General features: G+C 48.7%; 7 protein-coding genes across 7 annotated transcripts; 3 read left to right on the forward strand and 4 right to left on the reverse strand.

Annotated features, from left to right (window-relative positions):
* Positions 1–1,373: 1,373 nt before the first annotated feature.
* On the reverse strand, positions 1,374–1,733 carry ABOM_003173 (ATP/GTP-binding protein; the record flags this gene model as incomplete). Its single annotated transcript, XM_022530303.1, has 2 exons — positions 1,374–1,546; positions 1,607–1,733. 2 exons carry the CDS (start codon positions 1,731–1,733, stop codon positions 1,374–1,376), a joined length of 300 nt encoding a protein of 99 aa, XP_022392636.1.
* Positions 1,734–2,671: 938 nt separating this feature from the next.
* ABOM_003174 (DUF924 family protein) lies at positions 2,672–3,190 on the forward strand (the record flags this gene model as incomplete). The annotated part of the gene is made up of 1 exon (XM_022530304.1): positions 2,672–3,190. One exon carries the CDS (start codon positions 2,672–2,674, stop codon positions 3,188–3,190), a length of 519 nt encoding a protein of 172 aa, XP_022392641.1.
* Positions 3,191–4,683: 1,493 nt separating this feature from the next.
* ABOM_003175 (putative Na(+)/H(+) antiporter) lies at positions 4,684–6,099 on the forward strand (the record flags this gene model as incomplete). Its single annotated transcript, XM_022530305.1, has 1 exon — positions 4,684–6,099. One exon carries the CDS (start codon positions 4,684–4,686, stop codon positions 6,097–6,099), a length of 1,416 nt encoding a protein of 471 aa, XP_022392642.1.
* Positions 6,100–6,376: 277 nt separating this feature from the next.
* Positions 6,377–14,473, reverse strand: ABOM_003176 (putative polyketide synthase; the record flags this gene model as incomplete). The annotated part of the gene is made up of 9 exons (XM_022530306.1): positions 6,377–7,201; positions 7,252–7,572; positions 7,617–12,250; positions 12,327–12,909; positions 12,960–13,485; positions 13,535–13,874; positions 13,923–13,980; positions 14,039–14,125; positions 14,189–14,473. 9 exons carry the CDS (start codon positions 14,471–14,473, stop codon positions 6,377–6,379), a joined length of 7,659 nt encoding a protein of 2,552 aa, XP_022392639.1.
* Positions 14,474–14,771: 298 nt separating this feature from the next.
* On the reverse strand, positions 14,772–15,547 carry ABOM_003177 (putative DUF341 family oxidoreductase; the record flags this gene model as incomplete). The annotated part of the gene is made up of 3 exons (XM_022530307.1): positions 14,772–15,379; positions 15,426–15,444; positions 15,500–15,547. The coding sequence occupies 3 exons, from the start codon at positions 15,545–15,547 to the stop codon at positions 14,772–14,774; spliced, it is 675 nt and encodes a 224-aa protein (XP_022392640.1).
* A 3,140-nt stretch (positions 15,548–18,687) lies between these two features.
* ABOM_003178 (uncharacterized protein) lies at positions 18,688–19,604 on the reverse strand (the record flags this gene model as incomplete). Its single annotated transcript, XM_022530308.1, has 2 exons — positions 18,688–19,210; positions 19,261–19,604. The coding sequence occupies 2 exons, from the start codon at positions 19,602–19,604 to the stop codon at positions 18,688–18,690; spliced, it is 867 nt and encodes a 288-aa protein (XP_022392643.1).
* Positions 19,605–22,694: 3,090 nt separating this feature from the next.
* Positions 22,695–25,208, forward strand: ABOM_003179 (threonine/serine exporter family protein; the record flags this gene model as incomplete). Its single annotated transcript, XM_022530309.1, has 1 exon — positions 22,695–25,208. One exon carries the CDS (start codon positions 22,695–22,697, stop codon positions 25,206–25,208), a length of 2,514 nt encoding a protein of 837 aa, XP_022392644.1.
* Positions 25,209–25,712: the final 504 nt, after the last annotated feature.

The following is a 25,712-nucleotide window of genomic DNA, read 5'->3' on the forward strand; positions in this document are numbered from 1 at the left end:
ACTCCTGTGAACGCCAATTAGCTCATAGGTAGGATAGCAGTCAGTATGACGTGATCGTATGCCTATCTGGCAATTCCGCCATGGTTGATTAGTAGTGCTTTACAAATTCATTAACTCCGGGGGTTCTCCGAGCGTGCTGTGGTAACCAACGCTGCCTCGTGCAAGATAACTCCGTCTTAGAACCACCTACCCCCATTGACGTATGGTTCCAGTCCATCAGAAAGGGACGAAGGAAGGTTTCAGACATTCTGGAGCCATCACTCGAGTCTTGGAAATCCTCCATTTCTCTTACAGCAATGTAATCAAATATCTATTCCGTCGCCCTTTGACTGCGGATGGTGGCGTAGCAGACAAATGATAAGACCCTGAACGTCAACATCTTTATATGCTTCTTTGTCTCGATGCATTTCTTCTTTAGCCATGTAGCCCGCATCTTGTTCAAGAAATTCTACAACAGCAGACAAATCGTAAGACATAACAGCATGACGCAAGGACGTTTGTCCGCCAGTTGAGTAATGCAGGAACCCCCCTCGAGCTGCGTACAGAAGTATATTTAGGGGCCAGGGGTCCGCCTTTGCTGAGATAGACTAGCGTCTTCCGATGGTGGTTGACCCTATTTGAGCCAAACACCAAGGGAACGCCGTTGAATCCGACTAGAACACAATCTGTACGTCTATCCATCGTGTTACTTGCATGGATTCGGCCCCCGTAACCTTTCTTGTGATCAGTTCTCTAGTATCTGTATGTCAGTCTCGTTACTACTCGGGAAAACATGGACAATATTTTTCGATCCTTGCCCGGCCTCATGAGGGTAAGTTTCGTATTGGATAGCCTCTTTGCAGGAACAGCTCCGACCTAGGGCAACTCTTGAATCAGTCCCTGGCTTCTTCACCGAGAACCATAAAGTCCAATCAGTTATACTTGAGCATACACATATGTCGCTATCCATCCACAATAAAGCAGTTGCACATCAAACAACCCAATTCAGGGGTGTTTAGATTCCCACCCGACTCCAGAGCAGGTCAAGTACATACAACTCTTATTCTCGATGCATCACATCATAAAGAGAACAACAGCACTGGTAAAGTCCCCTCACAGCACAATCTCGCCTTCCCCATCAGGTCTCTCAAATCCCCTCAGATACCGTTCCAAGATCTCCTCTGTTACATAAAACGCCGAGTCCCCATCCTTATCAACCCGCTCATTCCGAGCCTGAACCCGCCGTCGGAGTTCGGCAGCACCAACATCCAAAAACACCAATACCCATCTCCCTCCCAACCCCTCGATCATTCTCTTCCACTCCTCCCGCACCGTGCGGAACGCGAATGAAAAGTCGAGCACGAGATCTACCTGTCCTCCGGTTAAGGCGGTGATCAGTTCGCCCCGTAGGCTTCTTCGGCTTCGAGCTGGTATTCTTCGTATCGTTCTTTGGGGTAGTCGACGTCCCAGAGGCCGTGATGAGAATATACGTAGAAGTCGATGGACAGACGGTGGAAGGATGGGTATGCAGAGACGATGGAGTGGGCTAGTGACGACTTTCCGGAACCTGGTAATAGATTAGGCCTTGGGGTGTGGGGAGTCATTTCATGGCAAAAAGGGTTTCTACCTGCAATGCCGCAGGTCATTAGAACTACGGGTCGGGGATCGGCTGCTGTGCGATATAGATGAGGATGAAGTCGGGTATGTGCATGGTCAGTATTGGGGACTGTGGTGCTGACAGGAGTAGATGGCATGGCTGTGGCTTGTAGAGGACTGAGTTATATTCACTGGGTGCGGATTACGGTGGGTGCGCAGTCGTTCTCTGCACAATATTCAATGATTGAAGCGAGTGTTCAATTTAGTCTTATATAAATGATAGGTATAGGCTGCATCGTGAGTCATCGAGTGCATTGAGCCGGTCGACTGCAAGTTGTCAAGCTTCTGATAGCTATGGTAAGGTTTGGTGCTTGTGGATGGGGGGGTTGCTGTGAGAGACTCAGCAACTGCGAATTTAAGAGTAATTGGTGTAATGATATAGCGATTGTGTACTGAGTTGTGGTATTGACAAGTTGATAGATAAATGTCTGAAGTGAGAAATATATTTCACCGCAGAGAGACAACACACATCGATTGAGTCCATGCGATTGAGGGATTATCAAAGTTTACACAAATTTACACCAATTTAAGCATTCTTACAAATACAAGATAAATTAAAAACCAACTGTGTGAGGGAAAGGGGAACAAAAAAAAAAAAAAAAAGGAAAGGAACGAGAAAAAGAACAACAGGGATGGAAATCCAAAAAAGAAAAAAAGATGGAGATGCGGGGAATTGAACCCCGGACCTTTCACATGCTAAGCGAACATTATACCACTAAACCACATCCCCAATTCGATGTTTAACTGTTGTATTTCTGGCATTATAAACCAAAGAATGGATTCAAAGGCTAAGACAGTTGGCCATTTTGAGTTCAGAGTGTGATATCCTAAATGGGTTAGACTGTCGGTGGCGCAAGTATAAAGATGATCGTTAGGAAGTGGACCTCTGAGGACGTAGTTGAATATAACAGCTCAATCTCACATATAAACCAAAGTTGTGCTTTCTCAGACCAATAGCATACCAAGTCTCTGCATCTAGACCCTGTATCAACGCTAGATCCTCCACCTCAGCCAAACGAAATCCATGCGAAAAACAATGCCAAAACCTTATGATAAAGTCCTCACTTTCTGGTTTGGCCAGCAAGGCTCCCGAGAGTATCTTCAACAAAGGTCATTTTGGTACGGAAGTCCCTCCGACGACGCCTATGTTCGCAAGCACCTCGGATCCGACTACGAAGCCGCCAAAACAGGGGCTCTCGACGGCTGGAAGTTGGACGGCCAGGGCGAGGGCGCACTAGCCCTAATTCTTCTCCTAGACCAAGTCCCCCGGAATATCTTTCGCGACACCCCACAAGCATATGCCACGGACTCCAAGGCAGTTGCTGTAGCCCGATATGCCGTGGACCAGGGTTGGGACAAGAACATGCCTGCGATCCAACGTCGATACATGTATTCGCCGTTCAATCATTCCGAGGACTTGAAAGATCAGGAGATGTCGCTGAGGTTATTTACGGAGTTGGGGGATAGTTATCATTTGCATTGGGCAAGGAACTTCCACGATCAGATCAAGCGGGATGGGAGGTTTGTGCATCGTGATCGGATCTTAGGGCGATAGATTATATGTGGGTAGTGAAATAGATCAGTAAAACTGGAGAAACTTGTCCAACACCGCCATCAAAAGGGTCTATCCATGCCTCCAGAGCATCAGTGCGAGTAAGAGGGCAAGCTCCATAACCTAGTTTGAATGACTACCGGCAATGCGCCCAAGCGCCGGTCCTAGCTCACATACCGATTTCTAGATTCCAAAGATAAATCTAACGATTGAGCCCAACAAGAAAAGTATGTTTGAACGGTAGATCCTGTGTTACTACATGACCTGCTTTACACAATAACTCGAAGCGCCAGGCTGTGTCCAACGATATGATACTCACCATCGTTCCTGCAATCCTGCAATACATGAATACTAAATTGCTGTGCCGAATTTCTCCATGATAAGGTGTTAGGTACTGAGAGGAGACTGCTCGCATTGAAGTACCATGCGAGGACTCTTCGGGCGGGGATGTGTTGAACATTTCTCATCTAGTAACACTGGTCAATCAAGATTCGAATCTATTAAGGCAAAGACTCATGATTGTACAGAACGGCATGTTTACAACCTCACTGACTGTGGTGAATAGGGATGACCGGCATTTGGATTCGGAACTTTTGTAATTGCTTCCTCTGTAGTCAAAAGAAAGCCTGGTTGACGTTAGTCTGGGTAAGCTTCATGACGGCTGTGCAAGACGTAGATCCTACTGATTGGGCTGTAATAGAGCAAAGGGACCATCTATCAGGACTCAGTGAATGCTATGAAATTGGAATATCCACTACAAAGTAATCTCATGCCCTGCCGAGACACCCCATTATTTGTGACTTGAGTGGAAAGGCAGCGGAACTTCTCGGTAAATTAATTGATGCTCAACATTACCAAATTAGACGAGATTAGAGTGCTACCGATATTTATATTTCTACGAAAGAAAGAGAACGTGGCTGGGGAAGGAAGCTACTTGTCGTTTCCCCAAGAGATTGCTGGCAGGGAAGGCATGGTTCATCTCTGGCTTACTAAACACCTCCAACAACCCTACCCAGCCCTAACAACAACAGCACTTCAGACTTCCATGCAGGGATAAAGGAAGACTAAGGATCCTTGGATCTGCGAAGCAACCTTATCTGACCTGGGGGCAAGCGCTTTGAGATCTCTAGCGAGGAACAGTTACTGCTACGACGTATGAAAGAGGCAAAAATCCAAACGGTTTGCCGCACATATCGTTGACGTCACTACCAGCTGTCAACGAACCATAAGGGTAAGAGTTTTGCTCTACCAGTTCTTCATTCTGATTTAACCAAGAAAATAACATGGCACGTGGCTTGGCAAGTTCATTTGCCGTTATCACTTCTTTGCCCATAATGTTAAAGCGTCTACAAACAACCATGCATTCTCCAAACGGTTCAAGATTCAACTGTCTGCTCGAAAAGAACACCAATGGTTAGTTTGGTAGATAGGCAATCAGGACTTTCAAACTTATATACTTCCCATCAATAAGAAGCCCTCGGTTTGCGAAATTCATGATGGTATGGAGTCAGATCAACCCTACATCACTCCATCTCAGCTTCTTGTTCCTCTCGGGCAGTATCCTCCTATACACTGTACTTTCACGTTTTCTAAAAGAAACACTCCTTCTGGCAGAACCTCCACTCGCTACCTTGGTCGGTATTCTGACTGGACCCGCCGTGTTGGGTGCCGTTGAGCCCCAGCCGTGGAAGCTCGGCGATCATGTCACCAAGGAACTAGCACGACTCACTGCGAGTATGCAGGTATTCATTGTGGGCATTGAGCTCCCCGAGGGATACTGCAGGAAGCACTGGAAAGGAATCGGCATCCTTCTTGGCCCCATCATGATAAGTGGCTGGGTCGTATGTACGATGCTGATCCATCTGGTTTTCGGTGCTAGCTACCCGTCTGCGCTCGTTATCAGCGCTTGCCTCACTCCCACCGATCCGGTGTTGGTCGCGACGATCCTGGAGGACCCCAAGGCGACTAGCGACCGTATTAAGTATCTTCTGGCCGCGGAATCTGGCGTGAATGATGGCACCTCATTCCCATTTCTATATCTCGGGATTTTTATCCTGAAGGAGCATTCTGTTGGTGCCGTGCTGCGGGAATACTTGACGGTGACAATAGCATACCAATGCATTGTGAGTGTTGCTGTTGGGATAAGTCTTGGTTATGGGGCGAACAGGCTCCTCCGCTATTCCTACGAGCGTGGTAGAATTACGGAAAACTTCGTTGCTCTGTTCCCCTTAGCTCTGATCTTCTTCAGCTTAGGATTCTCAAGCACGATGGGGATGGATGACTTCCTACTTGTCTTCAGCGCAGGCATCGGGTATGCATACCACGGTCGGCTTGAACATGCCTACCAGGTAAATCCAGTGGCCACCTCATTCATCAGCTTCTCTCTTAGTATAGCGACCTTTATCTATTTTGGCCTGATGATCCCTTGGGCTGCTGTCGCAGATACGCCGCAGTTATCATCATCAAAGATTGGGATATTTGTGCTTCTTGTTCTACTGTTTCGTCGAATCCCTTTTATTGTCGCACTGAAACCATTTATTCCCGATATCAAAACGTACAGGGAGGCGCTCTTCTGCGGTCACTTTGGACCCATGGGTGTCGGCGCTCTGTTTTTGTCCATGGAGGCCAGGGAAATCCTTAATTCCTCCTGCTCCCGGGCACAGGCACAGCCGGGCGACAACTGGGACCAGTATGCCTGTGAAACTGTGGAGTTGGTCTGGCCAGTTGTTTGCTTTACTGTTTTGGGCTCTGTTGTGGTGCATGGCTTGAGTATGAGCATTGCGAAGTTGGCTCGGACTGTGATATGCGCTCGAAAGCAGCATATCAAGTCATCATGTACCTCAGATATGCCCAGCACAGGGTCTGAAATCTTGAACGGTGGACTGTATCATGATGAGGAGAGTCTACTCTAGAGTCGATGAAGGTTCGAGAGGTGGATTATTTCTGCTAGAATCGAGAGTTGGAATACACTTAGAAGCTATCCTAGATTTAAGAGTATGCCCTAGAATGAACAGCGAACTTTTCTACAAGAATAGCTTGCTTTGGTTAATAGGCTATCACGTATGGAAGCTATGTAAAGAGAGAATTTTCTAACGACCCTCTTGGTTCTTGTCCATTTTCTGCCGTGCGGCGTTCGGATATCAAGCCTACCACTAAACCACTGTCCAAGAGTTTGCACTTCCACCATCGTCAGTGCTCTTCCTCGACCCTTACTAGACTAGATCTGTCTGCTATCTTCCCTGCCAATTCCATCAAGGACGAACTAGCTAATATGTCCAGAATTGGCACCGTGCCTTCCATGTGTTTGGAGATCCAATTCCGGAGTTCGACCGCTACATGGGAATCAATTCCGTACTCCGTTATTGGGCCAGTAGGGTTGATGTTGTCAACTGGAATTGAGAGATTAGTAGCGACTCGAGCGCTTAAAGCCGTGTATATAACTGCCGCAGCGTCTTCAAGGGATTTTGTGGCCTGGAGGTCCTGTCTCAGCGTATTGGAAATTTCGGTCTGAGCGTTGACTGACGTGCCTAGATGAAGTCGTCGAAAGTGGGAGAAAAGAGGTGCATCGAAGTTGGGCAGTGATCGACCTGATTTCCACTGACCTAGCCCAGTAATAATTTGGGAGATCGTTCTGTCTTTCTGGCAGCTCATGATTGCCACCTCGATCAGTGACATAAGGGTCTTGCTGTCAGTCCCCTGGAATCCTTGCTGCCCCATTTTCGATGCCAGCTCTTTGTTCTCCGCTAGATAGCCCGCATCTGTGATTACTCCAAGATCTAAGGATACGGCTGGAAGGCCCAAGGAGTTGCGGTATGCTGCGAATGAATCCATGAATGTTGAGCCGGCGGCGTAGGCGGCCTGAGTCGCGTTACCTATTATGCCGCTAATGGAAGATAGCATGATGAACCAGTCGAGATCGGATGGGAGATAGCGGTGGAGGTTCCATGTGCCGTGGTACTTGGGCTGTAGAACCGCAGTGTAGTCATCAAGAGTCATTTTCTCGATATGAGTGTCCTGCGAACTGTCAGCTGTATCCTTGTAGATCGAATGTTACGAGAAGGTACCCTCAGGAGCATGGCACCTTGGATGATGCCCCGGATTGGCGGTGCAGTTTCTTTGAGACTGCTCATCATCTCCTTAACTTGATCACGTTGGGATATGTCGCAGGCATGAACGATGGCTCGAACGCCCTTCTCTTTCAACACTTTGATAGTACTTTGAGAAGATTCTCCTGATAAGCCCCTCCTACTGACAAAGATGATTATTTTTGCTCCATGATCTGCCATCCAGTGTGCTGTCGCGCGACCGATACCACCAAGCCCACCGACAAGCATGTATGATACATCTGGTCGAAGAAGCATATCGGGCTGCCTAGGGACGATAGTCTACTGACTTAGTATTTTCCAAAAACGAAGGGAACGATACGAACCTTAACCGTCTCACCAATGCCAGCTGTGAGTACAATGGGGTCTGGATGATCTGCTTGTGTGAGAACATCCAGCGCTTCAGCAATGTCCGAGATGCTATAAGTGGTCGGGTGCGAGTGACCACGGAGTGTGCCTCGGCGAAGAAGACGCGCTACTCGGTCCCAGACTTCGTCAAGCATATCTGAATTGCTCCTCACTAGGCTTCCAATATCGACTGTTGCAAATATGATATTTTTGTCGAGTGCTGGCACTTTCCATCCACTCTTCTCAACTGTTTTACGGGCATGTAACTGAATGAAAGTGCCTGATGTTCCAAAACATCGCCATAATGAACCGAATGCATGATTGTCAGATTGATCACAGTTGACTATCGTCTTCACCCCTCTATCATCAGTCAACATAAGGAGATCTTTTAAGAGCGACTCGTCATTGAGAAGGATCCGTTCATCTGGCAACAGAGCCGAGGAGACCAAAAGTTCCTTGTCTACTACGCTTTCCACAAGCGCGTATACATGAGCACTTGCAACTGTACATACTTCTATCGTAGCTTGACCAACTGCTCCAATAGCGGAATTGATCAATACTCGATCCCCTGGTTTTATCTTAGCGAGACGGTGAACGGCATGGAAAGCTGTGCAATAAGCCGCAGGTATTGCGGCAGCAGTTTCAAAAGACATACCCGAAGGCATTTTTTGAAAGGCAGTTTCGCAGTCTTGGTAGAAACTGGCTGCTGTTCCAGATCTCAAGCAGGCTACTCTGTCTCCAGGTATTAGATTGTGAACTGATTTTCCGACGGCTTGTACAGTTCCGCTGCATCCAAGCCCAATGTCCGTTGCGTCTGAAGCTTTGCTGTCTGCTAGCTGTGCATCTTGCTCACTCAGTCCGACGGCATGGACTTGTATGCGGACCTCAATATTGGAAAGTGTGGTAATCCGGGTGTCCTCTATGAAATAAATGCCTTCCGGTTGGACACTGTTATTCACCGCCACTCGTAGATGTCGGTTGTCCCGATGAAAGGCCTCAACGCTTGTAAGATGCGTGTCATGAACAGATGCAATGGCTTCATTCAAATGTCGGTTCTCTACAACCCGAGGGACAAGAAGCGCACCACTCCGTTCTATATACTCCGTATCGGACTCGGCTGGCTTGCTTCTTAACAGACAATGATAAACAAGCTCGTATATGAGTTTAGCCGCTCGATACCCGCAAAGCGGACTGCCAGCATCTAGGTCAAGTGTGATAATAGGCTCTACCCCCGTCTCTGAGCGAGCAGTCCGTGCAAGGCCAGTAATTAGACCGGCTTCTGGATTGATTGGTGTGATTGTGCCACCACGCGTCACCCAGAGGATGCAGGTCGCTTCTAGAAACATCTGCTTGAGTATATCCATTATTTTTTGATTGAAATGTGTCAGAACTGGTGCCTGAAGTTCACTCAGGACGACGCAAGCCTTTCTCTGCGGCTTAAGATGGGCCAGGTCGGTGGTGTTCACCTGCGATACCGAAGAAAGAAGGTCTTGCAAATGAGGTATCTGTACACCGCACTCTCCCCTCTCTGCTATAATAACTACTTCCGACGTAAGGGAAGCCTGTTGCCTTGTGGGTCGGGAAATAATAACCACATGTTGATCTCCAGATCCCTTTATTTCTTGTAGTTCCGAAAGCTGGGTGTCCCTCAGAGTAGATATCAAATCATTGTCGAAATATCCAACGCCATCTTGCTTCCAGGGCCCCGGAAAATTAGCGAATATCACATACTCGGATAGTTTTAGTTTCGATAAAGGATCAATCAGGACCAGGTGGCCATTAGGCTTGAGGAGACTCTGGATATTGCCCAATGCTCTATGTTTCGATTTGACTGTGTATAACCCATGTGCAATAATCACGACATCGTACTGGTGTATGCCAAACCCCTGGGCATTTAGATCCCCCTCACTATCGAGCTCCTTAATTTCTACGCAATGGTCCCATGCGCAAATCTCACTTCGTGCTGACCCTAGAAGACGTAAATCGGGGTGTGTTGCGGTATACTTCGTGAATCGAGTAATGCCATCCTTTGCCCCGACGAGCCGCTGGAGGAATCTTTTCGATGCCCCACCTGTGCTAGCCTCGATTTCAAGGATTGAGACCATAGGGTTCTTATGGCTGACTAGGTCCAAGTACCTGGACACTGTTTCATAGGCTGGGTCATCATAGACCCTTTTCCAGTACTCGTTCCAGATAGAATGTTCATTGGCTGTTATAAGGCCGGCATCATCTGTCAAATTAAGAGACAGACTTGCGCCCACAGTGCAGAGAATATGACCTTCAGGGCCAGAAGATCTTACTCGTTCGATGTCTTCATTGTGGATATCGCAGGATGTCTGATTCCGCTGAGTCGCTATGTCTTTGAAAAACTCGAGCTGTCGTTTTCTAAACGGCTGAAGCTTCTCAATGGCCGCTTGGTCCACGTGCTTAACGTATTCATTGATGTAGTATAATGCGCATGCTTCATGCAAAGCGTTGAATCCACTGCACTGCTTTTTCAATTCCTTACAGGAGGGTACAATGCTCGATAACGTAGACCCGGTCAGCAAGTCTACATCCAAATCCCATTTCAACTCATATGCCATATGGCTTTTCGTTCTCCTTGGGTCTGGAGATTGATTCGGTCCAAGACGCCTGCACCGTAGACCTGTAATAGAAATCGACGGTTGCCGAGATTCATCCAGAACTGAAATTGAAGCTATGAGATTCCCCTTCCTTGTTCGCTGTGTTTCGGTAAAAACGTTTAGTTTGCTCCCAGCCGTGTGCCCTGTGCGGCACGACACGCACATCTCATCGATACGGATAGGAATAGTAGGGCCGTTTATTGAGTCTGTGTTGACAAATATCGTGTGAATAATACTATCCAAGGTGCAAGGGTGTATCAGAGATGGGTACTGGAAATTCATGGGCATCACCGCCGCAGTATCTGGAGTGATAATCTCTGATACACACGTTGAATTCTTGAAGCGTGCTTGCTTGATGTTAGCAAAACATGGTCCGTACTCAAGGCCGACACTGGCTAAGGTCCTGTAGAATAGTTCGATGTCAAGGGAAGTAAAGCCGTCAGTTGTTTGCTCAGATTCAAGCCCGAATTTGGTCCGATCGCTATTCTGTGCTCCAATCAAACCACTGCAATGCTCTGTCCATATGTTGTCCTGCGTGACCGAGTAAATGTGGAAATTGTGAGCTGGATAGGAGCCACGAGAGTTGCTCTCGCATTGGCTGAGTATGAGTAAAGTCTCTACAGCCCCTGTCTCCTGGAGAACTAGAGCCGATTGTATGGATATATCACGAATATAGATTGTGGGCATCCCGTCTGCAGAGGTACCGTTTAATTCATGCTGAAGGAATGCCTCTATCGCCATGACAATATAACCAGCAGCAGGATATACTATATTAGACTCGATCCTATGATCCAATAACCAAGGATTCTCAGACACGCGAAGGAAGTTTCTCCACAAAGGCTGAAAAGGACAAGCCATCCTATCGATAGCGCCCAACAGGTCTGTCCGGGCATGCTTGCGATTGCGAAGGTTCTTGCTAATTCGAGGCTCTGCCCAATATGATTGTAGATGACTCCACACATATGGAGGGAGATCAACGAGCACGCTTGGTTCATGGGAGGCTGTGGGATTGTTAATCGCCTGGGAGTCCACAGGGTAGCCGGTACACATTAGTGTGGCGGCAGCGTTTAGAGCAGCTGTAATAGCGTTGCTCTTTCTGGTCAGGACGCTAATGTATAAGATCTCAGCTGCATTGAGCTTCGTGTCATCTCGCAAGGTCTGCTTGATTGGTCCTGCCAGTGTAGCGTGAGGACCAACCTCAACAAGGGCATCGACGCTGACCTTTTGAGCCATGCCGACTCGCTTTATTCGTTTCTTTTCTAACGTCCTGACGGGTGCCCGCTGGTTAATGGTCTCGAAGCACAGGGCGCGTAGAGAATCGACGAAATTCACCTGGCCCACAAGGTTACTAGCCCAATATCGGGAGCCCAATTCGGATGGTTTGATCTCGGCTCCTGTCACTGAGGAGAAGAAGGATACGGATCGATTATCAAGATAGTTGGCAATATCCTCACAGCTCCTCGGGCTCACATGTGCTATATGGCCCAAGTACTGCTCCTTAACTAATTCCATGTGGTGGGAGTGGTATGCAACTTCCACTGATAGTCGGCGGCTAAACACTTGTTTTTCGCGAACGATCTGCTCTAATTCATCGATAGCAGGGAGATCTCCTGCAATCGTGACGCTCGATGGGCTGTTGATGCATGCTACAACAGCCTTTCCCGAATGAAGCAGATCGAGATACGACTGGCACTCTCGGACAGACGCCCCGAGGGCAAGCATGGACCCCCTTATCTGCCCGTTAGCGAGAGGCCAGTTACTGACGACCACTCCTCGGTAGTAAGCCACTGCCATGGCATCCTCCATGGTCAGTGCACCAGCGGCATACGCAGCGGCAATTTCCCCGCTAGAGTGTCCGGTCACCGAGTCTGGATATATCCCCCAAGATGCTAGTAGATCTACCAGGGCTATTTGAAGGGCAGAGCATATAGGCTGGCTGAAGAGGGGGTTGCTTAATCGCGAGGCTCCTTGATCCTTAAGTATCTCTTCTATTAAACTTCATCAGTGGATTCTAGTCATGACGTGAGGTGAATCCTGGCAAGGGGTAATACCAGATTAACGTACCCACCATACAGTAAGGAGCGCCGATGGATTTTATGTAGTCGTCAATTCGTTGAATTGATTCGTGGAATACCGGATATGCCTCTAGTAGCTCCTTTCCCATTCCCGCCCACTGTGCACCCTGTCCTGTGAAGACGAAACCGATACTTGGTCGTCGACGAGCTTTAATAATTTTCACCCTACCAGATAATGTCTCTGCTAGTGTTGCAGGGGACGTTCCCACAATTGCAGCTCTGCAGGCATGCATCGTGCGGCGTTCATTCAATGTATAAGCTAGGTTATTCATGTATCTCTCATCTGCTTCTGGCTTGTCCTTGAGTAGATATTCTCGAAAACTTTGAAGTTGCCTTGTGGTGGATCTCTCGTCAAACCCAGAAAACATGTAGACTCGAGATCGTGTAAAGTATGTTTGGTTGGCAGCGACAGAATGCTCACTGTATCGCACTCTACCTCTCAGTCCACGACAGTAAAGATAGCCTGGTGCATCTTCGAGTATGGCATGTGCGTTACTCCCGCCATATCCGAAGCTGTTCACAGAAACACGATGCGGACTCGGGCATTCCCACGGCTCTGCAGCTAACTGTATCTGTGGCAGGCTTAATGACTATACCGAACGGGGGTTGTCGAGGATTTTACCTTGAGCCTCCAATCTTCGCATCGGATACGAGGATTTACTATTCGAAAGTTGCGGTTGGGGAGAAATGTTCGATTCTCGAGCATCAGGACGGCTTTAATAACACCCGCAACTCCGCTCGTGCCTTCCAGATGGCCAACATTGGTCTTGATGGATCCGACTCGTAGCGGCCGCATGGGACTTCGGTTCTGACAAAACACCTTTGCGAGGGCTGCCGTTTCAATATGGTCGCCAGCCTGTGTTCCGGTACCGTGCGCTTCGACGAAGTCCGTCTCGCATGGATCGAGGCCAGCCCCCTGGTAGACATGACGCATTAGGGCTTCTTGCGATGCGCCACTCGGTAGGGTAATACCGGGGGTCCTGCCATCTTGATTCAGTCCAGAACCTCGAATTATGGCGCGAATGGGGTCGTGGTCTTGAATAGCGTCTCTTAGCGGCTTGAGGACCAAACATCCAATACCCTCGCCTCGAGCGTATCCGCTGGCGTTTTCGTCGAATGTGTGGCATCGTCCGTCGGGGGAAAGAAACCTGGGTATTGGTTAAATATGATTAGATAGAATGAGCGTTTCCTACCAACTTCATCATAGTCATCGTCGACATGAACTCATGGCTGAGGATCACATTGACTCCCGCTGCGACGGCCATCGAGGCATCACCAGTCCGAAGGCTTTGACATGCCAGATGGAGAGCTGTTAAACTACCCGAACAGGCGGTATCAACTGTCACACTAGGGCCTCTCATGTCGAAGAAGTATGACACTCGGTTTGCTGTCATGGCTCGGGACTGCCCGGAGTTGGTGCACTGATACATTGGAATGCAGTCTGGATCGCGCAGGAGGAGATCGGTGTAGTCAGCGTTGAAACAGCCAACAAAGCAGGCTGTTGAGCTGCCCATAATCTTTGCCATCGGGATACCAGCTATTGGCTGTGAGCGTGCACTCAGATACGATTCCAGGACGGACCTACCATTTTCAAAGCCTTCGTAAGTAACCTCGAGTAACAGCCGTTGCTGAGGGTCCATCGCCTAAGGGCTGGGGTATTAGAAAACCAATCCGGACCCAGTGATTGCTGAGTTTACCTACGGCTGCCTCGTCGCTTGTCATGTTGAAGAATGGTGCATCGAACAATGTCACATCTTGCGCCAGGAAATGCCCTCCTTCAACGTTGATCTGTGCGTGTCTTGGTGTCAGCTCTAAGATGGCCACATGCTTGAAGAATACGCTGGTACTCACTGTTCCGTGTCTTGAGTGATCCGGATGATAAAAGACATCGTTGTTCCATCGCGACTTTGGAATTGGACTCCACGCTTCTCGTCCTTCGAGAATCATTGTCCACAATTGCTTAGCATTGTTGGCACTTCCAGGGCCTCTGAAGCCCACCCCGACAATTGCAATGGGCATGCACAGATCTTTTGATAGGATGGACAAGTCATCTCGGTCTAATGAAGTTGGTTCTGAAGTGTTAGTGGAAGGTGTCGGGATGGCGGGCGGACTATGTTCAAGGGAATCGGCCGTCATGATGGTTCAGCGACCCATGCATAGTAGCTGGAATGGAGTCACAAACATAGGGGGTACATCGGATCATGGGCAATACAGGAGCAACTGATTTGAAATATACGGTGTACAATAATTCCGTTAAGATCCGGTGCGAGTGTTGCACATCACAATGTCCCGAACTACATCTGCGGAGATCACCGAATCACTCTATTGGACATCGGATGATTCGCATTAGACTTTCCTCCTATTGTTCCGGGATATATCCCATGCTAGATGGACAGGAGGCAGAAGCAAAAAAGCATAAGCTGAAGTTCAGGGGTCACCAAACTGCCAACGCTTGAACTGCCAACTTCCTGATTGCTGTAGCGATGGCAGAAACATTCTTTGTATCTATCGGGATATCGTGGCCTCTGCTGTGCACCACCCAGGTCGATATGGATGGATTGCACAGCCGATACAGGGCAAGTGAGTACTCAAGCAGTGGGTCTTCAGCTCCGCCTATACTCACGGTTGGGATGTTGATGTATCCCTCCAGATCTGGGTCAATCACCGGATCTCCCCCTGGATCCATCCGGAATGGTGGAAGGGAGTTGATGAAGATAGCACAGCGAAACAAAGGCAGTTCCTGCGGGTACAATTTTGCACGGTGGACCAAGAATCCAGCTGCCAAGGTGCCCCCATGGGAGAAGCCCAGGACCCCATCGAAAGGACCTTCTTCATGTACAACTTCGTAAAGACGGTCGTACGCACTCAGTAACGACTCTCCGTCGGTGTCATTGTCGGAAATCGACCGGGGAAACCTATAATAGCTGTAGTAAGGGCCGTCGTAGAAGCCCGAGATTCCCGGGCCTGGAACCGAATCCACGTCGCCCTCGACGAAATGGAATGTCGCCGTATTATCGCGACAAAGATCGGTCATTAGACCATCTATTTGTTAAGCTGATTGGCCTTTCTCAGGGACCGTACCACGTACTTAGCTGGGACTGCAAGATCTATCACACATAGGTGAGTGCCACAAGCCTCGGCCATGCAGTAGATTTGGCTCACCTGGGTATTGGTGCCCCAGCCATGGAGACAAAGTAGTTTGAGAGGCATAATAGCTGGCGTTGTTACCACAGACAACTGCTGATTGGTGACGGGTATGGAGCCCATAGGAAGTGTATTTGTATCTCAGTCTCGAAGATCGCCTTGCTCTCCTGAATGCGATTCTCATGATGCAAGTAGGCTCTCAAAAGTCCCCGTGTTACCACGGAGCATTTTCTTGAACATTCCAACTGTAAAACGTACCTGCTTGCTTTCTGACACTCACTTATCCTGCTTTAAGTTATCGGCAGCCTTATAATTCCGTAGTATACTCGCAGACTTAGTGTGGTGAACCTGCCTCTACAGGAGAATTTTGAACAGCAATGTATTGTTTGATCGGGAGCTATCTCCATCACATAGCTTTCCCCTAATATATATTGCGCTGATATACGTCTACCACTAGTGACCCAGACCAAAGGCATGGGCCGGTTCCAATAAAAGGAGATGGCAGTTCTGATCTTGCCCGGATCGCACCTGATATAGTTCGGGGTGGGATCCACGCACTATCAGCGAATTGATATATTGGTATCTCCTATATGCGAATCCTATACAAAGATACCTTAGGGGAATTGTGTTGAGGTGTACATTTGTGTCACGGACGTCTACTGTACAGGGTAGGAGACCGGTCAACGAAGTGTAAGGCACCTAATCTAGGGCTTAGGCTATAGAAGGCATTTTACCAAAAGACCAACATTACCCGCGAGTTACCACTCGCGGGCCCTAGAATCTACTAAGTAGCGCACTGGATAGTCTAAGGTTCGTGTGCCTTACAACAAGGATACTTTGGCACAAACCAGAGACGAATCGTAGAGACTATTAAGCCAGGACACAGATTCTTGATTCTTGAAATTCTATCCCTATAGAATTTCCTCAATTCATAATCCTATCTAGATATATATATCACTCATCGGTATTGAAAAGGCAGCGGATATACCTTCCAACATTGCTATGTGGCCACCGAATTGTCCATACACCAGATGCAGGGTACACCATACAGTCATCAGACCAAATCGCTCTTATATAGAGTCAGAGTCTTCCATTCTAAAGATGATAAATATTAGCAGGTTGAATATTAACAATATTCACAGAGAACTTACCCGTTGATATCTTTGACCATTTCTCCACTTCTGTAGTATCGGACCAATTTAACTCTTGTGCGGGATATCCTCGAGAGGGAACTTCTCAGAAAAAGCCCCTTGACATCTCTTATCGGGAGAGCAAGTATCTGAAAGGCAGCAGCCACTATCATCTGAACAGGATCGATTACACCCTTGACTGAATGTAACAACTGAAGGATCTATCTGTGGTTCAACAAGTTTGAGATCATCGCGCTTTTTCCCCGGAGATATAGGGGAATCATCTGGCCCTGAGATATGCTTCTGTTCTAATAATGAAAGGTATTAGAAGACTTCAAGCCAAACATAAACAGAACTTACCCATGGAGAGTTTTGCCCAGTACTCTACTTCTGTACTATTCGACCAATCTACCGGCTGTCCCATGGGATAGCCTTCAGGGAATTTCTCCTTAAAGAATCCCTTACAGGTTTTGTTAGAACATATGTCTGAATAGCAGCACTCGATATCCTGTTCACAAGGTCGACTACATCCTAGGCTGAACATTGACCCTGGAGCCGCATCCTCCGGAAGAATAAGATCCTTGTCGAAGCGATTTCCCGGGCTACCAGGCTCTTTGCGGAAAAAGCGAGCCACATCTACGATATAAGTCAGCCAATATGAGCGAGAAAGGATGCCAAGTACAAGTAACGAAGGATAGAGGCGGGGCAACCGCTGACTTTGGCTGTTACCTGCAACCGCAGAGGCCGCGAGGCTGGCGAAGGCAGACAGAAAAACCAGATGGAGCTTCATCGAGGGCAACTTGGGGCGACGCGCAAGCGAAGGTGAAATAACTCGAGTCACAATATCCTGTTGTAAGATAGATGCAGATAATCAAGTGAAGAGTGCGGGTGCAGAGTTCAAATGGCCAGAACCAAGGGCAACCCCCAGGGACTTTATAACCCAGGCTGCGGCATGCATATCGAGGAACAAGTTCACTTTTCCCCAACTACAGAGATGATGCCCCATCTGATTCAACCTTCTCTGTACACAGATCTAGGTACTCGACCCACATCCCAAGCCTGGAGTTGCTAAAAATATAGATCCCTCAGCCTATAGTGGTCCGAGCAGTGCGGACTCATCCCCATCAACAAAGGCTTCAAAAAGAGAGGCACCCGGCGCCCTGGAAAGTTACTCCAGAGATCGTTCTTTGTCGGTTGGGTTAAGAACAAAGATCGAGCTCCCCAGCATTACTGGAGCCAAGCCTTCTGGTTTCATCTTCTTTATCCTAGAAACCTTATGTGGTGCCCGTTGCCTTCCCCGGTGATTGTTCCTGGCATATCTACCCTATACTAACTATCCTCCCTTCATCTGTATCCATGGCGGGAATAAAGAAAAGCACACGGGCAAGTGAAACAGGACGAGCAGCCATGACTTCCATAATGGAGGAATTACTCCCGGTTTTCCTGCTATCATCTCTATACGGAGTAGTCCTTGGAGACTCACTATATCCAAATGGAATCTGCGGATGGTCAGCCCATAGGGTGGATGACGCAACATCAAGTATTAGAGATGCTCAACGATTACGGTGCTACAGGATCATGACGGAAAAGACCAACCGTAAGTACATATGGTTGCAATCTCAACTCCCCAAGATCATATTACCCGACCTCCTGGAAATGTTATCCATGGGTCCAATATCCCGCTGCATCACAGACTCAGCTATCTCACTGTGCTCTGCTCCACTGAAGCAATTGATCTTAGTATAGACAAATTCATCTTTGTCCTCTCTACTCGTGTACGCGAATAAGATACCGCACCCCGGGCAAGACTGTACACCAGATGAAATTACATTGCTTCCAAGTAGCCAGCCCTTGTCTCTAACATGGGGCTCTACGTCTCATTGCTTGTGGGCAAAACAAACAAAAATCAAATGCGCAATTAGATAATTAAGAACATACATACGAAAAGGGAGCTCAGAAGAAACAATAAGAGGGAAGAGAGAAAGAAGCAACAGAACCAGAAGAGCCACGAGCCACGAGCCACGAACAGATACTCTAACCATAGAGATCCAAACTCATACCAAAACGCAAAGTGAATTACCCCTCCATCTCAGTTGGTTCCCGTATCGCAGGTAGCTCTGCTGCAGAGTGTACCGGTGTCTCGTACTCGCTGGGTTCGCGACCATACATCCAAGGGTGTAATTCAGTTGTGACACTTTTATCGGCACGTCGCTTAATTCGTAAATAGACAAGAAACGCGCCCACTATTACTCCCGTGATGGCCGTAGTGATGCCAACACCAAGTCCCACTTTAGCTCCTGCTAAAAGGCCATTGCTTCCGGGTATAGGCCCCTGTGTTGACGTGGAAGATGTTGCATCGAAAGAGCTTGTCGCTGTGGCAGTAGCGGTGGCGGGTCCAGGTTCAGGGTCATTGATATTCCAACCAAGCACAGGAACCGCATGTGCAGTCATAGGGTGTTCAAATTTGGTCTTCACCCTGGTCTCTCCTGTGCCATCATGTGTCATGTAGGTAACTGGAGTTCTTCTCTGAATGGCAGATGTGCAATCGGGAATATAATCCATAGAACCCATAGGAGCCACTGCATTTAAGGTGTATTCTCTTCAACCTAAGTCAGCACTGGGTATATAAGTGGCAAGGACTTCACATACGGTGGACAATAAGCGGACAATGTACGAGACTGGTATTTAACAACGGTAGATGCAACAGGAACGTTGGTAGGGCTAGCCAAAGGGCCAATCCAGGACTCAGTTGCGCGAAATCTTATAGCAAGCCAATGGTCATATCCGTCATACCACTGTTCATATTGCGGTGGCGCACATGGAAGGGCGGTGGGCACATCAGGACTACCTGTTGGGTAAAACTCCCACAGATAGCCGCCATGCCATTGAAGGATGTTAGAGCAATTAGGATTCCAGCCCCAGGGCGTGGTTAGTGGTAAATATGATGTGGCGGTACCGGCATTGGTTTCGGGTAAATATGAAGCCACCGACATTGGTCAAGAGCGAAATAGCTACCACAAGAAGACGTTCAAAGGAAAGAAAGGGAGTAAAAGAGATGAGAAAAGAAATGGTTGGAACAGGATGCAAAGTACAGTTCTTGAGAAAGTTCAGAGTCTGATCAGAACATAAGCAGATCTTTATACCCTCTTCCAAATCGGAAGGTAGGCAATGTTGTTCCTACTCAAGCGAGACAGGGGCACGTATAGCGAGCGTGGGGTCGCCGAAAAGATTGCGTTGGATCGCTTAGGCTGGCCTGGCTTCCAGTGATCTTCTGGTACTTTCCCAGATGCAACAGCGGGTACCTACAGAGAACACCACTTCAGAGAGTCGCCATGAGACACATATCCCCACAGTTATACTCTTCAGGCAGCTCACAGGCAATGGCATGCGACACCATGGCAGCTTCTGTGTCAGCAGGCTTGAAGATAGTGAGTATGATGATAACCCCATCATTAAGAGCAAAAGCATAAGGATCTTCCTTCGTTGGGGTTTGGATAGGTTTTGGGCCACCCGGGAAGATGCATTAAACCCCCAAGCCACGAATCCTATGGTTCCAACCCAGCTGCTTATCATTGGCTGACCTCAAGCACCTGGATAAGCGTCATGTTCCTACCATCTAGGCGAATCGGTTTCACTGTCACTGGGCAATGCTGATAATTATCCGCGTTTCTAGAATTCTGTATATCTTGGTCGAGCACCATTCATCTCCTTTTGTGCATCCTTGGGCCTTCTATAGGCCAGGTCTCTTATACTGCAGCAAAAGAGAGAGAACACCTCGTGACAACCTTCCGCCATCAAATTAGGGCGTGTTTGAAGATGTCTTTCTCCGTTAGCCGATCTGGTAGTGTATTCAGTCATCTTTTGGGGGCTCTAAAATATAGCAAACCCCAGCGAAGATGGCTTGTGCCATTGGGCATCAACCCTAAGGCACATCTGGAGGCTTACACCGCGAAATATCTGTCTCTCATTTCATTTACCACAATGATTCAGCAGTTGAAACAACCCCGACTAAAGTTTCGGTACAGGCGCAATACCCTTCATGGCCAGTGGGGATGCCTGTGAGAAACACACCTAGCGTGAAGTCATTAAACATCGATTCACTCCATAAGATGCCATACTCACAATATGGGAATTTTGACCTTGTAGGGCCAGCAACCCTACGGGCTCCGATATGAGTACATACCTAGTACTATCAGACGATATGTGGTGTGAGCGTTTCTAGCGACTGAATCATGTCCCTAGGTTTTCCCCGGTTTTCCTTTTTTGTATTATTGGCGCGCAGTGCACAAGAGATCGACAGCTGAGGGAAATTCCAGGGTTTGGATCGTTTTCCTTTCTTCTGTGGCTTCTAGAACGAAGCAAGACATATACGAGGCAGCGAGGGAAATATTTGGAAGACCGATCCATTATAAAAAGTAATACAATCTCGGGATAGACACCAAACCTATCGCTTAGTCAAGCCAAGGCTCCCCCTATGCTTTGAATTCGGATATTGCTCTTGCCGATATAGTAAGCCTCATCAGCATCGGCTATGTGTCCACATGTCCGTGTGTACCGGTATAGGTAGCGCCTACTCTGTGCATTTTCCAGCGGGGGACCAGATTGCGAGGTGCTACATCCTTGTGAGGTCAGGTTTTGGAGAGGGTTATCGTAAAACGATCAGTATCGTAGTCCCTTGTGGTATTCTTATATGTGCATACTCCTCCTCTCCCTAGAAATTGCCAAGGAATCTTGAATCGTACTAAGGGAAAATAGCGACTCGATGGTGAAAGATAGCAAACCTCTCTCCCTCTCTCTTTTTTCTTTTTTTTTTTTGCCCTCTTTCTAATAATAGTCGGATAGAGACCGCTGTTGGCGTCGTTTGAAAATGAACCACGACGGGGAAATGGCTCTGGAACATGTACGATCGCAGACGTCGGTCTAGAAATGGTCGGTCACTTGGTGGTCATCGTCTTCATTGGAAGTTGTTCTCATTGCCACCGTAAAAAGGGATCCACTGTCAGTGTCCATCCCAGAAGATCCACTCGGGGGTTGCGTGGAGGCCAAAGCCGGTTTTGATAGGGCTATCCTTGTCAGCAGTTCTTTGTCTGCTTGGCACTTGAATTTGGTTTTGCTTGTGGGAGGCCTGGGAAATGAGGCCATGAGCGACAGCCACAACCCCCGCTAGCCCGTTCGGGATGGCTGATCACGATTCCAAGTTCCATTTGTTTTCCCTGCTGAGCAACACCATCACGACGACCGAGTCCTATGCTGTGCAACTACGACCACCATCTTTCTTTTCTCTTCCCTTCTAACAACAACTGCGACTATAATAACCTTTTTCTATCTCGCACAACTCCCCACCATCCTTCCCTGAATCCTCTTCTTCCAATGACCTATCGGCCGGCGACTTAGCCAGGCGGAGACGGACGGATACTCTCGGTGGGTCCGCGGCGCCAAAATTCTCATGCGAGAGACTGACACTTTGCAGAAAATGCGGTCCACTTTTTGACATTCACTCGCAGACGGGGATTATCGTCCAATCCGCTCGGGTTGATTCTTCTCGCGATGAGATCATGGCACTTTTCCCACTTGCTGCCTCCCTCTAGAATGAATGGTTTGACGACTATCACAAAATGGCTCTCCACCTCCTCGGCTCATCACGGTCGATCTCCTCTCGCCTTCCACTCTTTTTTCTCCCGTCTCTTCGTCGTGGCCGTCTTCTTCTTTCCCCCTTCCAAACTATGTTTTGCGTTCTAGACTCAACTTATTTTTGGTTCGCCCCCGTCCAAGGCCGCGAAATCTCTCCACCCACGTTTCCACGCTGTTAATGCCATTGTCGGTGCCATTTATCTGGAAACTTTCACTCTTGCGTTCCTGAACGTCTATCGGCTCCTTCGTCCTCGTCCTGTCTTCTACAATTGTCCTTCACTGCCTCTCACTGCCTCTCGTTATTATCCACCGCCGACGACATTCGCTCTACATCCTGCATACTATCCGCCTACGGCTTCTCTTATTCTTTTATTATCGTTTCTTTTGCCTCTCTTTTCTTGACTTTCGCTAAAGCTTTGGGCTTGAGAGCAGCTGGACTGCCCAACCAACCAATGTCGCATTCCCGTGAGAGCAGCGGTTCTTACGAATGGCTGAACCCCCAAGCCAACCCAGAACAAACCGATTCAGCAGTCCATCGTCATGATCATGTCGACGAGCAGCCTTCCCCTCCTAGCCCCGAGCTACGCCCCGACGATGCACTGAACGAGCATGCTCGCCCTCAACGAGTGAGGTTTCAGTCTACCAGTGCTCAAGGATCGGAAGCCCCTCCACCCATTCGTCCCTCAATGGCTCGTTTCGACTCAGATCAAACTCTCATGTCAGTCCACTCCATCAATCCCACTTCCGCCCGTTCGACCGACCTGTCCGACGCCCTCCGCGCAGAGGCGGAAGCAGAACCCACTACATCGTCAAAAGGCCAAGATGGCAGCACGAGCCCCGCGGGAGTCCCCCTCGACTACGATACCGAAAGATCAAGGTTCAGCAATGACGTTCCCAATCGCTCCCCGTCCGTCGCAGCACGGTTGAAGGCTGCTAGCAAACTAATCCGTCAGAAGACAGTCCGGTTGGGCGAACGGCTCGGCCGACCTCAGGATGGTGGTGAGGATCTCGGAGCATCTCTTTTGCCGGACGACCTTGAGGGCGGCGTTCCATATCATGAAATCCAAGAGAGGAGAAAGCCCACAACCGAAACCCCGGAGGAGGAGAAGGATTTTGCTCCGAGCGCAGAGGCACATCGCCTTGTGCGCCGAGTAACTCAGTCGCAAAATGCCTTGCGTCAGCGCAAGCCTAAATCGGCTTACACGCGGTCGGGGCAAACCACCCCGGAGGGTTTGGGCCGCCCTGAATCATGGTATAGCTCCAGATCTCGATCTTTTAGCGGTGGAGGCATCTTGTCCCAACTCCTCAAGTTGCAAGCCGGTCAAACGGGTTCAACAGAGAGCGTCATTACCGACTCATCCGACAGTGAGTCGCAGGTTTCGTCGGGGGCCGCAACACCAAAATCCGGGGCCGCAACTCCCAAGCGGGAAAAGCTGAAGTGGTACAAGAAACCAAACCATCAGTCGACAGCTTCTCTGGTAGAAGCCTCGATGAACCTGAGCCGTGCCAGCCTTCCCGCTTCAGCCGACCCTCTTGCGTTTGCTACCCCGAAGACACGTAAGAAGAAGGCCTATCGCAAGACCCGCTTGGAAGACGAGATTCGTGTCACAGTGCATATCGCAGAGATCCTTGCCCGGCAGCGTTATATCATGCAGTTATGTCGTGCATTAATGCGTTACGGCGCGCCCACTCATCGTTTAGAAGAGTATATGAAAATGACGGCGCGTGTGCTGGAGGTCGAAGGCCAATTTTTGTATCTCCCGGGGTGCATGATCATGTCCTTCGATGATCCCACCACCCGCACGGCCGAGGTCAAGCTCGTCCGCATGGTTCAGGGCGTGGATTTAGGTCGCCTAGCGGAGACTCACAACGTGTATAAGAACGTTGTCCACGACCTTGTAGGAGTTGAGGAAGCTAGTCAGGAGCTTGACAGCATCATGCAACGCTCTCCGCGCTTTAACAAATGGCTCTTGGTCCCTGCATATGGGCTGGCTAGTGTCGCTGTGGGTCCGTTTGCATTTGATGCCCGACCGATTGATATGCCTATCTGTTTCTTTCTGGGGTCCCTTGTCGGGTTTATGCAACATATCCTGGCGCCCAGGTCTGTGCTGTATTCCAACGTGTTCGAGGTATCGGCGGCCGTGTTGACGTCCTTCCTTGCACGTGCATTCGGCTCCATTAAGTCTCCCATCGAGGGCGAAGAGTACCTTTTCTGTTTCTCGGCCCTCGCCCAATCCTCGATCGCTCTCATTCTTCCTGGTTTCATGGTGCTGTGCAGCAGTCTGGAACTGCAGTCCCACCAGATGATTGCGGGGTCGATCCGTATGGTCTACGCTATTATTTATTCACTCTTCCTTGGTTATGGAATCACGGTTGGCACGACCATCTACGGACTTATCGACGGCAATGCCAACTCTAACACGACGTGCCCGCAGCTGGACGTGTGGGGCAGCGAGTACATTCAGCATTTTATTTTTGTGCCGGTCTATGTCGTCTTCCTAGCCATCATCAATCAAGCCAAGTGGAAGCAGGTGCCGACAATGATTATCATTGCGATCAGTGGCTACGTTACCAATTACTTTAGCACTAAGAAGCTGGGCTCCAATTCGGAAGTCGCCAACACGGTGGGTGCGTTCACGGTCGGGCTCCTTGGCAACTTGTACAGTCGACTCTGGCATGGCCATGCCGCCACCGCCATCCTTCCGGGGATCTTTGTGCTCGTTCCATCCGGCTTGGCCTCGAGTGGCTCGTTGATGGCCGGTATTACGTACGCCAACGAAGTACGAGAAAATCTGGCCAATTCAAACAGCAGTGACAGCCTCAACAGTGCTAGTCAGGATACATCGATCGCCAGCTTGGGATTCGGTATGATTCAGGTCGCCATTGGTATCACTGTCGGCCTGTTCATTGCTGCTCTGGTCGTTTACCCCTTTGGAAAACGACGCAGTGGTCTTTTCAGTTTCTAATCTTCCGGTATACATTTTGCATTTGTTGTTTTTCCAGCGTGTACGATTTACGTTTGGGATAGAATGGCCCTTTTTTGTTTCTTCACTTTTGTTTTGTATATTGGCATACCGTTCATACTTGGTCCGTCATGTTTTAGCCCGCCGCCATATATAGATTGTGTATACATTTTGAGCGACAATGCCATTGCTTTTCTAGCCATGACATACTGCACCCGTACTGTATATCTCTCACACCTTACAAAGCAATTCCCCTGATAAGTCAATTGTCTTGTGGGAATCATCTGCGTGCCTTTGTGGAGGGGTTCGACGTGCACCCTACCAACTGTCGTTGGCATACTTGGTCCGGGTAGACCCGACCACTATATATAACGGGATTATTCTATGAAGATATTAGAAGAAATCCACCAAGTCTAGCGAGCCTAGAAAGGGCAGAGTCTACGATGTGGAGCCGTCTTATACATAGTAATAAATGAAAAATATTGAATGGATCTATAGCACCTCGAG

The sequence above is a fragment of the Aspergillus bombycis genome, assembly GCF_001792695.1.
Source record: "Aspergillus bombycis strain NRRL26010 chromosome Unknown contig00012, whole genome shotgun sequence".
Lineage (NCBI taxonomy): Eukaryota > Fungi > Ascomycota > Eurotiomycetes > Eurotiales > Aspergillaceae > Aspergillus > Aspergillus bombycis.